Source organism: Gossypium raimondii, chromosome 11, assembly GCF_025698545.1.
Source record: "Gossypium raimondii isolate GPD5lz chromosome 11, ASM2569854v1, whole genome shotgun sequence".
Taxonomy (NCBI): Eukaryota; Viridiplantae; Streptophyta; class Magnoliopsida; order Malvales; family Malvaceae; genus Gossypium; species Gossypium raimondii.
The window spans coordinates 56,344,660-56,359,912 of NC_068575.1; the positions used below are offsets into that span (position 1 = coordinate 56,344,660).

The 15,253-nt window shown below is 29.7% G+C and overlaps 1 protein-coding gene across 1 annotated transcript; it reads right to left on the bottom strand.

The window, feature by feature from the left end:
• Positions 1-243: 243 nt before the first annotated feature.
• On the bottom strand, positions 244-3,750 carry LOC105802628 (agamous-like MADS-box protein MADS3). The gene is made up of 8 exons (XM_012634382.2): positions 3,442-3,750; positions 2,074-2,149; positions 1,865-1,926; positions 1,650-1,749; positions 1,453-1,494; positions 1,168-1,209; positions 881-1,020; positions 244-555 (listed from the first exon to the last, which is right to left on the bottom strand). Exons 1-8 carry the CDS (start codon positions 3,621-3,623, stop codon positions 468-470), a joined length of 732 nt encoding a protein of 243 aa, XP_012489836.1. The 5' UTR covers positions 3,624-3,750; the 3' UTR covers positions 244-467.
• Positions 3,751-15,253: the final 11,503 nt, after the last annotated feature.

The following is a 15,253-nucleotide window of genomic DNA, read 5'->3' on the forward strand; positions in this document are numbered from 1 at the left end:
GTAATCCACATATTAATATTGGGCTTTGCTGGCTCAACCCACTTTTGGGACTAGAGACATTCAACCCACTGTTCCAACTTGCTTTTCCTTTCTTTAAATCCAATTTGAATGGCTATCAATACTCAATTATTGAACATTCTCTTTTTCTCATGATGTTTCGGTTGATTGAATACCACACACTTAACCTTATTAACAGAAACAATTTTGAAGGCTCAAATGGTAATAGTGCCTGAAATTGAAATATAACAGTAAAAAGCAGTATATATCACAATAGAGGAGAAATGCTCCTTAAGATCCATGCATGTTTTCTTATGTTGTACACTTGAACAAGCTGTCTCTCTCTATATATATGATGGCAATATTACAAATCCCAAACAAAAAACAAGAGACAAAATCAGAAAAATATTATATATATATATATATATATATATATATTATATTTAGCTGTGTTGTTTTTAGGAGAGGGCTCAAATGACCCATCCGTGGATGAAGTTGGTCTCACCAGCCATGCTTTTTGGGACTGAAGATCCTTCAGCCTGAACAAAGTTATGGTACCTGATGCAACACGCAGAAGTTGGTCAGAACTCACAAGTTTTCTAAAATAAATAATATGAAAAAGGAAAAAAGAACAAAAAAATTGTGATGAGCTTTTAACATTCAATAATATCCAATGTCATGGTTTTCTTTCACATGGTCATATTCCTCATAACATCTAGTTCCTGTTGTTATGCATTGAAGAGGGGTTGCCCCTTGGTTTGTAGAGCTTCTTATATAGACTATGTTTTGAGGGATACCGACTGTATCTTGAAATTGTGCACTTATGGATTCATACCATCCAAACAGGTTCAAATTATTTGTTTGTGTATATAACAATGGTTACCCTATTTGCAGAACAGGTTCATGATCACAATCCATAGGATGTGGGTGAGAAGGATGCAGAGGAAAGTTGCTAGTTTCAGCTACTGCACCACTACTCCATAAACCTTGGATTGTTTTGAGGTTTTGTCCTTCTGCCTCTAGCTGAAACTCCCAAAATACAGGGAAAACATTAGCTTTATATATAGTGTCCAAAGTGCAAATGTGGAATCTATTAACATTTTTCATTTACTGGTGGTACATAAGATGAAAGTTTAAGTGAAAAAGGGATGTTTGCTAATCAAGTTTAACCTTGATTTTCAGCTGTTTGTTAAGGTCTCCAAGCTCACGCTCCTGCCAAAACATGAAAAGCAGCTGTTAGATATGAGTTCATGAAGCCAAACCTTGGGTGTAAAGCAAAAGACGTTAAGCATGATCCTTGTTTGTGAGGAATTGGGTAAATAAGACGAAAGTTTATCAACATTTCAGCACCATTGGAATGATATCTTGGTAAAATTGTATTATTACTGGGGAATAATAATAATAATAATAATAATAATAATAATAATAATAATATATTACTACTTGCTTAAGTACCTTTTTGCGGAGGTCTTCCATTTGTTCTATCATGATCTGTGTCTGCAGTTAAGAAAAATGAATGCCAGAAAATTCACATGCATGTAAGTGAATAAAATTACTAGGAATAGCTTAATATATATTATATAATATAAACCTTGTGAAAGTAGCAAAAAAAACTTAGTAGGGCTTGTTTATAAAGACATGCAAGATAGTACCTTCCTTTGTCTAGCCAGTGCAAGAGCTCCTTCAAGCTGTTTCTCAAGGTTTTGCAGCTCCTTAACATTCAATGGTCCGAGATCTTCTCCAAGCAAATGCCTGATATAAACATATATATAAAATGAATAGAGATCATTACTTATATTCAACAAGTCAATAAAACCTTTTTTTTTTTTTGAGAAATCATATGGTTTTGCTTTGAAAACAACATAACCTTTGAGTGCGTTGCAGTGTTTCATATTTTGCCTTTAACTTGGTTACCTCTTGGTACCAATTCTGTATCGATATGCAAGAAGACAAAGTCAAGCTCATCACTAATAATGGCAGTATATATATTTACAGAAAACAGATAACCTTATTACGTAATAATTGGAATACTGGAATCACTACAAGACATTAGAAAAAATGCAGTGACCAAAAAACCTGTGTTTCGCGTTCAAGGCTGTTGTCTTGAGGAGTAAAGCAGCAACGCTGGTATCGCTCAAGGGTCTTGCTCATACTGCAAAAAAAGGAACTACAAAGTTACTATATCATCTCTCTCTATATAAACCTATTAAATGTAAGAATTGTGTTAAAGCTGGACAAGACACCATGTAGCACCATTTTTTTCTAACAGTAAAACCTAGATCTCATCAAGCTGCAAATTTTACATTACACCTTGTAAAAGGGCTCAAACGAAAAAGAAAAAAATAAGAACTACGGAGAATGAAACAGAAGCGTGGCCTAAACTAGTGTGTATTTTAGTTAATGGTAAGCAGAATCCAGATATATTGGGTGAAGCGTAAAACAAGAGAGAAAGAGAGGGTGATGAAAACAAACAGTCCAAGAGGACGATATATAAAACAAGGCAAGAATTCGTAGTAAAAAAAAAATTGGGTTGAAGCGCAAAATAATCCTTAAAAATCCCCCAGAATCAAGCGAAAGCTGAAGGGGGTGTTTGATTTTCTAAGCCCCTACAACCACCGCAACATTGATATTATTGGTGGTGAAAAATACTGGAAAAGTAGAAAGTAGAAGCAATGGTTAAACCAGAAGATCGAAGGATTAAAAGACGTGAAGACAAAAGAATCATCCTGATTTCTCCACCGACTACTCAGTACTAGTTCATGCTTCTTCTTCTTTTTTGTTTGTTTGTTTGTTTTATCTGGAGAATGTAAAGGGAAAAGAAGCAAAACCCTAGATCTTGCACATAGCCTAAGAGGTCATAAGGCAAAAACCTAGTCTTTTTGATTGGATTCTGAGAAAAGTCATCATAATTCATACTGGGTTTTCTTTTTCCTTTTCTATTTATCCTTCTTTCAGCTTTCAAGTGGAAGGAAAGAGTCAGTTTTGGTACTAGTATTCCAACACTAATGAGTGAAAAACTAAAAACACTTCACAAGGCAGCTGAAGACCCGGTTAAGAGTTAGAGATAAAAGGAAGTTCTTTTATTGTTTCGGATATGAGATGAAACGTGTCGATCGGTCACTGGTAAGTTCAGGTTTTCCCATGAATGATCCCGTAAAAGCCAAGGAAATTCATGACAAGGCCCAGATTTTGGTCATGTTTGCAGTTAAGTCAGAGATAACAAATAACTAAAGTATATGTAAATGACCCATTAATCTTAACAGTAAAAGAAAAACACTAGTAATTTGCCAGTATATAAAGCTAAAGAATAGAGAAAGATGGAAGAAAGCAAAATTCAGAAACCCACAGAGAAAATGAAGGAAGAAGAAGAAGAAGAATCAGCTAATAAAGAAACATCATTTGGTTATATACATACATACATACATACAGATATGTATTCCCTACCCTGAACTGCCAAACTCGTAGAGCTTGCCACGACTAGAGAAGATGATAAGAGCAACCTCAGCATCACAAAGAACAGAAAGCTCATAAGCTTTCTTAAGCAAACCATTTCTTCTCTTAGAGAAGGTCACTTGTCTGTTGATCTTGTTTTCTATCCTCTTCAGCTCCACTCTTCCTCTCCCCATTTTTTTTTGGTTTTAGAACAATGGCTGTGGTGTCTGAGAGGTGGGGTTTTGGTGTTATACAAAAATAGTGATGAAGAAGATAAAACTAAGGAGTGTACTAAATAATTGCTTGGTCTGAGAGAGAAGTGAAAGTTTTAAAAGGCTATATAAATTATGCAAAAATAGAAATGTGCAGCAGGAAGCTTACTGGATCTTCTTTTGCAATAAAATGGAAATCCTTCTTTTCTCTTTATTCTCTTTTCAGTTTTAATTTTAGCAATTCTCTCTATTTATTAATAAAGATTAAAATTTATCAAATGTGTCTTGTTTTCTCTTAATTAGGACTATTCTTGTGAAGTGAATCCAATTTATATGTGGATTTTATTTAAATTCAATTATAAAATATAAATATATTTTTTGGAATAATAGGTATGGCTAGACAACAAATTAAAATGTTTAAGATGAATTTAATGTTATTTTCTAATAATTATCGAATTATTTTAAAAATTAAAATACAACTAAAATTAGAATTATAAATAAATCTAAATAATTATTAGATTATATAATAATCCAAATATATTCTAATGTTAGGAAACATACAGTTCCAATGCCTTGAAAATTGGATTCCCAACTCAAATCCTCAACTTTTAATGCTGGACTTAGCAAATCGAATGTTTATTTATATGAATAAAAAGTACTGATGTTTTTAATAATTTTCCTTATTTTAGCTGAGAAAAAGAAAAAGATTAATGTTATAGGAATAATTGAGAAAAATGAGTAGTTGCGGCATTTCAAGTAATTGGATGTTTCGCGTGTACACGTGATCCTTGCCCCAAATTACATCAATAAATTTCAAAAATAGTTTTGCTGGAAATAATTATGAGCAAAACCAACTCCACAAAAAATTTATCTCCATACCTTAATTTTTTTCTTATTAAGAGATTTAAATAAAATTATAACAAATTTGAGGGACTTGTATTTCAAAAAGCTGGAAAATTAAGTATTGAAAATTTAAATATTGAATTTAAGTTATACATTATTTAAAATTAATTATTGAATATAATTAAAATCTTAATGAATATAAATTTTAAATTACAAACATATATATTCTACATTTTATGTTTACTTTTAAACCTTTTACCTTATTTGAAACCCAAATGTAAAGTTTTTACAGGGTAATATAATATAATTAAAACAAATAAAATAAAATTGAATTAATAATTGAAAATATTCTCCGTTTTATTTTAGATTACCGTGTAAAAAAATTAAATCATTAAAAATATTAATTTCAAATGAATTTAATAATTTTCAATGGTCATTGAATTATCAATTAAGATACAAAGTGTACTAAAAATAGAAATGATGTATTTCCCTATTTGCCCTTTTGTCTGATAATTTATATACATAAAATGCCTAAAATCAGGCATAACCTCTCTCAACCCTTAATTGACAGAACAAAACAGATTGAAACACTCTCGAACTATACCAAGAAAAATTGTCGATGTCAATTAAATTAAAATTGTTGAAAGCATTAACAATTAGCATTTGGGTTTAAAATTTGGTTACTTTCACTCCCCAATCATTAGTACGCTATATATCACACTGCTGAAAATATCATACCCAAAGCGAAGAATTTGCCTTTTCCTAGTAATTATATATATTGTCCCCTTGCATTGCATATTTAGAATAAACCCAAATCAGAGAACATAACCCTCACATTCCATTATTCAATTAACAACATGCAAAACCAAATTTAATTAATTGAAAACAACCAAGCAACATAACGAAAATGAGATTACAACCCTAAAATATTAAATAATATTCAAGACATTTAGGGATGTATGGGACACTCTACAATTTCGACTTATGTATTTCTTGGGAAAAAATGTCTTCCTAATTCCTGTTTTTGAGTTCAAAGTCACAGTTAATATTACACCAGTTCATCTTTAATTACTTTTTAGCAATAATAGGTAAAAGCATCGTGGAGGTCCTTTCACTAAGAGTCAGATTGCAGTTTGCTTTCTCTTCTCAAAAAAGGAAAAATTAGTCTCTATGCGTTTAAATCAGAGAGCAATTTGGTAATTTTTATGTAAAATTTCATCTATTTGTACTTTGAAAAACTGGCACAGTGGTACATGGCATGCCCTGTTTTTAACAACAAAAATGGGTGAATTTTTTAACAAATGACCAGTGTGCTCTACGATATATTGTACAAAGATTAATTTACACATTTTTTTGAGTAAAAGAGACAAAAATACAATCTAACTCAAGGACTGTCATGGTACTTTTACCAGCAACAATCCCATTAATTTATTTTCTGAAAAAAAAAAGGGTCTAACTAGGAAGTGGGGTAAATTTAAATTATATGCCTATTTTAAATAATATTTAGGAAAATAGGTTGATTTTGGAGAGAATAGTGCAATAAGCGTTTTTTGTTGACTTGTCTGAAAACGCATCCTACAAAAAAGCGTTTTCATTACTAATTTAACATATCAGTTTTTTGGTTAAATGTTAGTGGTTTTGTTCTTGAATATCGGGTTTTATTTCTTTCCTATGCATATTTACATTTTTTATTTCATATTGTTTTAAATTTTTTATTTATATAAATAAAATAATAAATATCCAAAAAAAGAAGGGCTTAAAACCTTAAATATTATTTAAAATTGGCATATCCTTCAAATTTACCCGTAGGAGGTGAGTTGATTAGGGGACTGATTAAACACTTTCCCTCCAAGAAAAAGCAATACCGTTTTCCAAAAAAGAAAAAAGTTTGATCACTCAATACAAAAAAATTAGATGGATGATTAAACAAACACAAGATATGGTTGATGATGTGGTTAAAAAGGAAAACCATATAGCACTAGCAGTTGGCATGATATGGTAAATTCCATTATTGCTGTTTCCTTGATTGGGAAATAATTGAAGCTAAGAGGTTTAAAAGTTAAAATATATGGGGTGGCAATGGAGTAGTTTTGTTATCCCCTTTTTTGCTTGTTTTCCCACTAAGTTTGCTGTTGCATCATACACTCTGTATGAGTTTGAAAATGGAAATATGCATTTTAGGAAGTAGAGACAATGACAGACTGAGAGAACCCATATTCCTCTTCTGTTGCACTGTAGCTGTAAATAATAATATAGTCTACATCATTCGCTGCACTGCACAACCATTAAATAAAATGCCACTTACATATTTTTAGGGGTCCAAACTTTGTTTCTTCCCTTTTGGACCTTTGATGGTCTTTGCCGGAACCTCATATTAAATCTTGTTCTTAACTTCATTCACCATAGTACTCAATTCAATAGTTTCTTCTTCCTTAATGATGCAGACCTATATTTTCAACCCGCATTAATAAACACGGTGGAAAATTTCCCATTTTATACCACTTAAACTAACTTGTTTTTCTTTCTTACACAACCCTTAGCCTGCCTCAAAGTCTTCGTGGACTAGCTTGGTTCAATAATGTTGTTAGAGTTGTGTGATCTGAATTTTATTTAATCCAATTTGAAAGGTTTGAGGTATAATTCATTTTTTAAAGAAATAAAATAAAGAAGTAAATTGAGGATCTGTGGACCGAAGGTTCAAGGACTATACTTCTTCTATTAGACAGATTGTTTAACCCTTTAAGAGTCAGGTTAACATTGCTTCTAAAAAGCACTTTTGAGACAAAAAAATATTTTTGAGATAAAAACATTACTAAACAAAATGCTTTTAAGCTTTCCAAAAGTATTTTTGTGACAAAAAAATGCTTTGTAAAAACACTTTTTTAGCCAAAAGCAAAAGCAAAAGTAGAAAATTTTAATTTTTGCTCACAAGTGCTTTTGTGTTTTTTTTGGCCCAAAATTACTTTTTAAGAAGTAATATTAAACTAAGTCTAAAATCTGCGCATTATCGCAAAACTTTTGTATTGTTGTTTTTCAACCTTAGTTAATTTTTCTTTCTCTTCCCGTGATTTTTCCAAATAAGGATTTTTCACGTAAAATCTGGGCGTTTTTATTTTTCTTTCTTATTATTTTGCGATCATTCCCATTGCTATTATCGATGTATAATATAATTAATAATTTAAGAGGAAATCCAAATTCAAACTTAGAATAACAATTTAAGGACATTGAACATTAAACTTTAATTTTATTATATAAATCAATTAGATTGGCCTTCAAATTTTATCTCATTTATTTCCCTACATTATCGTAATTATACGCTGTAAATGTTGTAATAATATGAAAAATAATTGGACTCCCTTGTCTTCTCTTGCTATCTAGATTCTGGAATACATACGAGAGGCTCATTATTCCAAGGTTAGGTGATATGTTTCAAACTTTTGTCCTAAAAGGTTGCTTTATCATTTAAATCACAAGGATTCCCATGTATAACAATTTCACATTATTTTTTTATTTCAAACAAGTTCAATTTTTGCAGCTCTATATATTCTTAGTATTATGGTTTGGGTTGATTTTATATACCATGAATTTTAATTGAATTTCGCTTCCAATTTAATGAAAAATAAATTAATTTTAAATTGATTAAATCAAAATTTTGAATTTAGGTTAGATTATCAAGTCTAGTAAATGAATAAAAATTATGTAATTAATTATTATTCTTAATACAATTTAAAAATACTTAATCCTTTTCACTTGTAAAAAATTTAATTCTATTATTGTATACAAAATAATTATTATTCATAAAACTCATACAAAACAATGAAATTGATAAAAGAATCCTTTTTGTTTTGTTGAATTTTATCTGCAACTAGTTAGTTTAATTATAATAAAGGAATTATGTTTTAAGAAAACACAAATTAAAAAATCTCTAGATCTAATTAAATAGAAAAGATAATTAAATAAATAAAATGATACAATAAATACTGAATTTTCAAATTACTATTTCGACACATTTTATTTATCAATTAAAATTAAAAGCTTCTTAACAAATTTGGATATTTTACATTGAACCGACCTCTTCACTTTTAATATTGACGATTGATTAAAATATGGGTTATTATGATGGTTCCTCGCAATGGTAAAAATAAAAGATTACCAAAACCATAAATATTTGTATGGTTTCACTCACGTTATGTGTTGAGTTATTTATTTATTTATTTATTAAATTATAGAGTAATTTTTAAATATTACAATATGCTCAAAGTTCTTGTACTCTTCATATATTTGAAATTTAATATCCATACTTTTATTTTTAGAAATTTAGTCCTTTACTTTTCGAATTTAAAATTAAGGTTCATTTGTAAACACCGTTAAAATTATTATGTTAAATTTGTTGATGTGACATTTTGAAATTAAAAAATACTCACTTGATATCTATGTAATAAAAAATGTCATTGTAATTGGCTCAATTTAATTTAACGGTGTTAACAATTTTAAAATTCACATAAGCATTTAATCATAATAAAGTATTTAGACTAACTAATGACATTTTAAAAGGTGAAGTACAAAATTATGTTAAAATTAAAGTAGAGAGATTAAATCTCAAGTTTGAGTGAAATATAGGAATCAAAACTAAAATTTAACCATAAAAATTAGAGGAATTAGAATTAAAATTTAACCATGAATTTGTCATGTCAAAAAAATAGAAAGAGAAAACATTGGGCATATTAGAGCTGATTTGAGTGAAATATACGAACCAAAACTGAAATTTAATCATAAAAATTGGAGGTATTAGAATTAAAATTTAGTCATTATCTTCTTATATAAAAAAAAAAAAAGAAGAAGAGAAAATTAAGTGAAATATATAAATCAAAATTAAAATTTAACTATAAAAATTAGAGGGATTAAAACTGAAATATAATCATTATCTTGCCATGTCTAGAAATAAGGAAAAACGTTGAACATGTGTCATGTAAGGAAGACCTTAGGTTCTTCGTTTTATATATCGTTGTATAAATATTGTTGTTGCTGCGTTTCATGTCAAAACGCTGTTCGGATTTGAAAAGCTTCCCTTTCTTTTTCTTTCATCAGTTTCGGTGATTGGATTTGCAAACATTACTTGTCGAAAAAAACCTATAATTATTTGGCAACAAGAGCGTGATTATGGGCCTAAACATGCGGATGATAATAATAAGCAAAATGCAATGGACAGATAAAACATTATAGGAGTAATATGGGAAGAATTCACACATTGATATTAAATTAAAATGATTTTGTATTTAATTTTTTATACAATTAATACTTAATCATTCAATTATCATGTATCATATTCTATTCATGTAGCTCATGCATAGACCTGTTCATTGATCGTGCCACTCGGTATAGAGTGCACAAGTGGAATCCGTATAAAAGTACACTTCTTATATTTCAACCTTACTGTATTGCTTCTATTAGATTTTGATTAGAATAAAGTTTTTAAACCTATAAATAGACGTAGTCATCTTTCCTCTTGTATTATTCAAGTTCAATAGTTAGTGAATTTTTCTTCTTCTCTGTTGGTGGTCTTTTCCTAAAGAGTTTTCACGTAAAATTTGTGTGTTCTATTTTTTTCTCTTTCTTTGCGATTCATTGTCATTATCGACGTTCGAATTTCATAATATACAATATATTAGATTGATATAATAGAGATATCAAAATTATTCTAAATTTTACATGTATGATAAGTAAAAATATTTTGATAAATTTAACAGTTAAATTATTAAAATATTAATAGTATAAAATTAGAGAAAATATAAAATATGATAAGTAAATTCCTATAAAAACCCTTAAGAGAAGGCGAAAGCGTGTAAGAAACCAAAAGGGATGATTAAAATCTTAGGCTGATAATTATTTAGTGAGTTGTATGTAAAAGAAGCAATTCAATTTTACACGTGACAAAACAAACTAGATTGTCTTGAAATATCTATATCTTGTCTGATAAGCAATAAATCTTAATTTAAACGAAATTTGAGATAAAGCTGGTTAAGCCTATCATTACATGAATTGATTAATACTAAAACTACTGATTTTGTCATTTATAGTTAAACATGGGTGTTTGTCCACTCTATTAGATGTGACTAAAAATGCAAGATTTAGTTACCTGTTGTGCAATAACGAGAATTTAAATATCTAATTTGTATCTCATCTAACATTATTTCATCCAAACCTACCATTAATTAGCGTTCGAATCGCATCATCATATTTGTGCATTTTAGTACGGCAGCTTGGCCTTAATGAAGATTATGACACTCGAAAATAACGGAACACCCTTTGCCGTCGGATTAGCAAATTGGTCTCGAAGGGTGAACTGTGTTTGGAAGGAAATCTCCCTTATAAAAATTTCAAAATTAGTATGACAATTAAGTTTTACAGAACGGAGGGAGGGATAGATTATGGAGGTGTACAGGTCAATTACAAAGTAACACGTCTTAAGTTGAAATTATTGTTGGTTAAATCAAATTTATCACGAGTGAAAATGATGGAATCTGTGTCATAATTAATTTTTATTAATTAATTTAAATTAATTAAGAGATAAATAATAAAATTTACATTATCATTAATTTAAGTGATAATTTTAAATGATTATTATAATTAATTAGAGATAAGTAATAAATAAAATAATTTAAATTCTTATAAAATAATTAAATGAAACAGTTAAATTCCACCTAAACTCTCTTTTATTCAAGTAACTGACATTATAAAAAAGGGGTTATCTAAGCCATGCTACATAGTTCAAGAAACTTAGAAGAAACTCTGACAAACACCATAGCTATTTTGAAGATTGTAACTCTTTTGAAATTATCAATAACACTGACTTTGAATTTTCAAGTCTAACTCTTGACTCGAAATTTGTGTGTATAAGGTGATTCAAAGTTTCAAACTGTATATGGTACGAATTGCGAAGAGCCATTATTATTGGATGTTTAAGTTGTATTTGATAATTAAGAGAGAGACAAAGAGTGATTGCTTAGTGTTTTTTTTTTTAATAAGTGATTGAATTCTTTTGTCCCTCTTATTTGATGTTGGAGGGAAGTTGGCTTAGTGTGGATCCAAGTCATTAAACATTCTATTCTACAAGTGTAGACAACAATGGTGAGTTGTCAACTTCGAACATTGTTGGAGTCGGCCTGAGATGACTAGACAAAACAACGTCAAGCTTGAGATGTGATGGATTGATTGGTACTAACAGGTGTTCTTCCTTATATATCTTAGTAACACAATGTTTGGTAAATCTAAGACTAAGCTTTTGGCTAAATCGCGAGGTTAAGCTTCGTCGAATTCTATTATCAAGCATAGGCATCAAGTAGAATACTAGGGTCTAGCTTAGTTGGGTATAATAGAATCAATGGAATAAAGTATCAATATTGAAATTTGCATATTAAATTTACTAAGTTTTCTCAAAGTGTGATTGGTTGAATAAAAAAGAGGATTCAGAGAGTGAAAAAGTGAACAGTAAATTAAATGAAATTAGGATTAATTTTTATTAATTTATTCACTTTTCAAAAATTTCATTCACTTTACTCTCAAAATTTGGGTCTATAAAATAATAATTAATTTCTTTCAATTTTTTATTTTTCTTACCAAACACATCCTATTTTCTTTTAATTTTTTTCCTTTCAAAAAAAGAGAGGAAAAGGTAAATTAGTATAATTTGGGATTGTAGCGTACGTGCTTAAACCCACACCAATGGCTTAAAGGCAAAGCGATTTGGTAATTTAGTCCAAAACTCTCGGTTGTCCAAAGTTCAATTAGTTCAAAATTAGCATTTTAAACATTCCTTTTCTACAACTTTGTACTGTACGAGGGTAGCACATGGTTCAACCAAAAAATGCTAAATTACTTTTAATAAAATGGTATGCCCATCTGACGTAAAAGGGATTAAATAAGAATATATAAAAATAACGTTAAAATATGATTCAAATTTATTTATTTGTATACATTTGAATGTTAATTCCTTTATTTTCTTCTATCTTTTAAAATTTAAATTTAAGGGATAAATATTAAAACTATACACGAGCTTTGATTTAATGTGTAATGTTATACATGAATTTTGATTTTATGCGATTTTATACATTAAATTTTGATTTGATTAAATTTTAGAAATTACTAATAATATGATAAAATTAACATTTTTTTATGTTAATATTATTGCATAACAAAATATTATATTAATCCAATATGAAAACAAAAGTATGCGTTTGTTGTTTTTTAAATGTGTACAATTAAATCGAAATCAAAATTTTATGTATACATATGAACCGCAATCCAAACTTTACGTATCAAATTACACATGAAAACAAAGGTCATGTATAAAATTGATATTTATCCTAAATTCAATTCATAATACTTTTGAAGTTATTTTGCTATATTCATTGGTGTAACATTTTAAAATAAATAATAATAATTTAATAGTCATGTAATAAAAAATAACATTAAAACAAACTTAAATTGAACGAAAAAAATTAACAGTATTAACAATTAAATTTAAATTATTAAATTCAAAAATAAAAAATTAAATTATTTGAAAAAAAGAAGAAGACTAAATTCTAAAATGACTTAAAAAGCATACTTTAACTAAAAAGAACAATGGGGTTAAAAGGGAATGAACACTGAAGAGTGAAGGTTGAGGATAATTTTGCTTTTAGTGGGTCCAACTGCCCTCAAAGACAATGACATTATCCATTGAATGGGTTCACTAATACAAGAATACGAGGGTGATGGTAGTGGTTAGAAAAGCTTACCATTTTAAGAAAGCTTTGATGGAAGGGCCAAGCTTTTTTTAAAGCACATATTTCTATTTCTTGCTATGCCCTGCCTTCACCTTCAGCTCAACTTTCAGCTCTTAACGCTAAAGCATGCTGTGTCTCATCATCCTTTGGGGCTCTAGATGAAACAGCTAGCACACAGTCCGATAAGCACTATTCTTTTCCCAATTTTTTTTGGGATAATATATCATTTCATAGTTTGAGTGTGGTTCTTCCAATTAGGTACTAAAGTTTGATTTGAGTTACATAAAATAGTATCTTAGCTTTAACGGCTTAATGACATTAATTTTAAACCGTTCATTCTGTTGGGATGTGAGATGCAAATCTTGAAAGTGTTTATCAAGTAAACATAAGATGCAGAAGAGCAAAAAAGTTACCGTCGTAGGCAATGTGGATTCCACAACACTGATCTAGAAATTGGTAAACATGCTGATATTTGGTCACGGCAATCGAACTAAAATCATTTTGTTTGACAATGGAGCAGCTAAAATCTCTAAGAACCCTCGTACCGATCTCAAAATTCGCAAGCTTCCGTCCACAGCAAAGATCCCCTATCCCAAAATGTTCCAAAAAGTCTCTTGATTTCGTTTACCCTTTTATTATTTATCAAACCATGTTTTCAATATATGCTCCATGTCATCCAATCTTGAGGTACTTAATTGAAAAACAAAAAAGTTTGGATACCATTGGAGTCAAGTATCAAATGGTATATTAATTTCAAAATTTCCGTTTATTGAGGAACAAAAGTGGAAAGAGATAAAAGATGACGATTCACAGGTGTTAGAAGCCATTGGAGGAGAAGGAAAAGAGTATATAAAGCATGAGAGGAGGAAAGTTGGGGAAAAATATCTCTCCTAAAGTCAAAGATAAGTATTTATATGCGAAGGTGGTGATCTCTTTACCCTAAGTCTTCATATGTGACTTGCGCTTATATTATCATGGTTGACCACCTTTTGTCTTGTTATTAGTACCCTTTTGTCTTGTTATTAGTACATCTTTGGATTAGTTTGCCCACATTTGTCCCCTTAGGTCGATTAGTTTGGCTTGTGTCAATTGTAGGGAGATTAAAATTATCCAACAAATTTACAGGTTTGAATCCATGTACCCATGCCCATAGGAGTTGGGAATTTGGTCTTCATGTAGAAAGTAACTAACATCATTTTGGCCAATTTCATGATCACATATTCAAATTGTGCTCAACATACCAAATCTTAAAGAACAAAAGTGGAAAGAGTTGAAAGATGGTGGTTTACAGCGTGGTGAGGTGCTAAGAGTCGTTAAAGGAGAAGAAGACGTATGTATAAAGCATGAGAGGTAGTGAATTAGGGAATAATATCCCTCGAAAGGCCAAGTATAGATATTTATAAGCGAAGATGATTATCTCTTGCCTTTAGGTCTAAACACCTAATCTACACTTATCTTGTAATGATTGATTACTTAAGAAGCATTATAACCTTCTAAATAAGTGAGAATGTGATTAACATGGACCAAATAAAACCCCACGTATGATTCATGCAAAAAGAAAAAAAGAATCTAACAAATCAAAAGAGTTTCAATGTATGTACATATTTGCAAGTCCTTTAATTAATAAAATATTATGTATAAGCAAAGGACTAAGTGTGAAGGTTGTGACTAGAGTACGGAATAAAGATGTTTAAGGTGCGCTCTATCTAAAGTTCTTTCTGTTTTTCATGCTTTTCGTAGGTAATAGAGTACGAATTTCGTAGTAAGCATAACAATCATATCGTCAAATCAATTAGAGCTTTCTCAAGGACGAGATGGAATTATTGATGCATGGCATGTCAAATTTGTCCCCTAGTAAACTTACTTGTTTTCGAGCTTGTCTTGTTTGTGAAGTGGTGTTGTACACCTCTATGTCTAAAGTTTTAACCGCTTAACAAATAAGTTCCCCAAGATAGATGGGTGGTAAACAAAACCGTAGCACAGACTGCAATTTGCTGCACATCA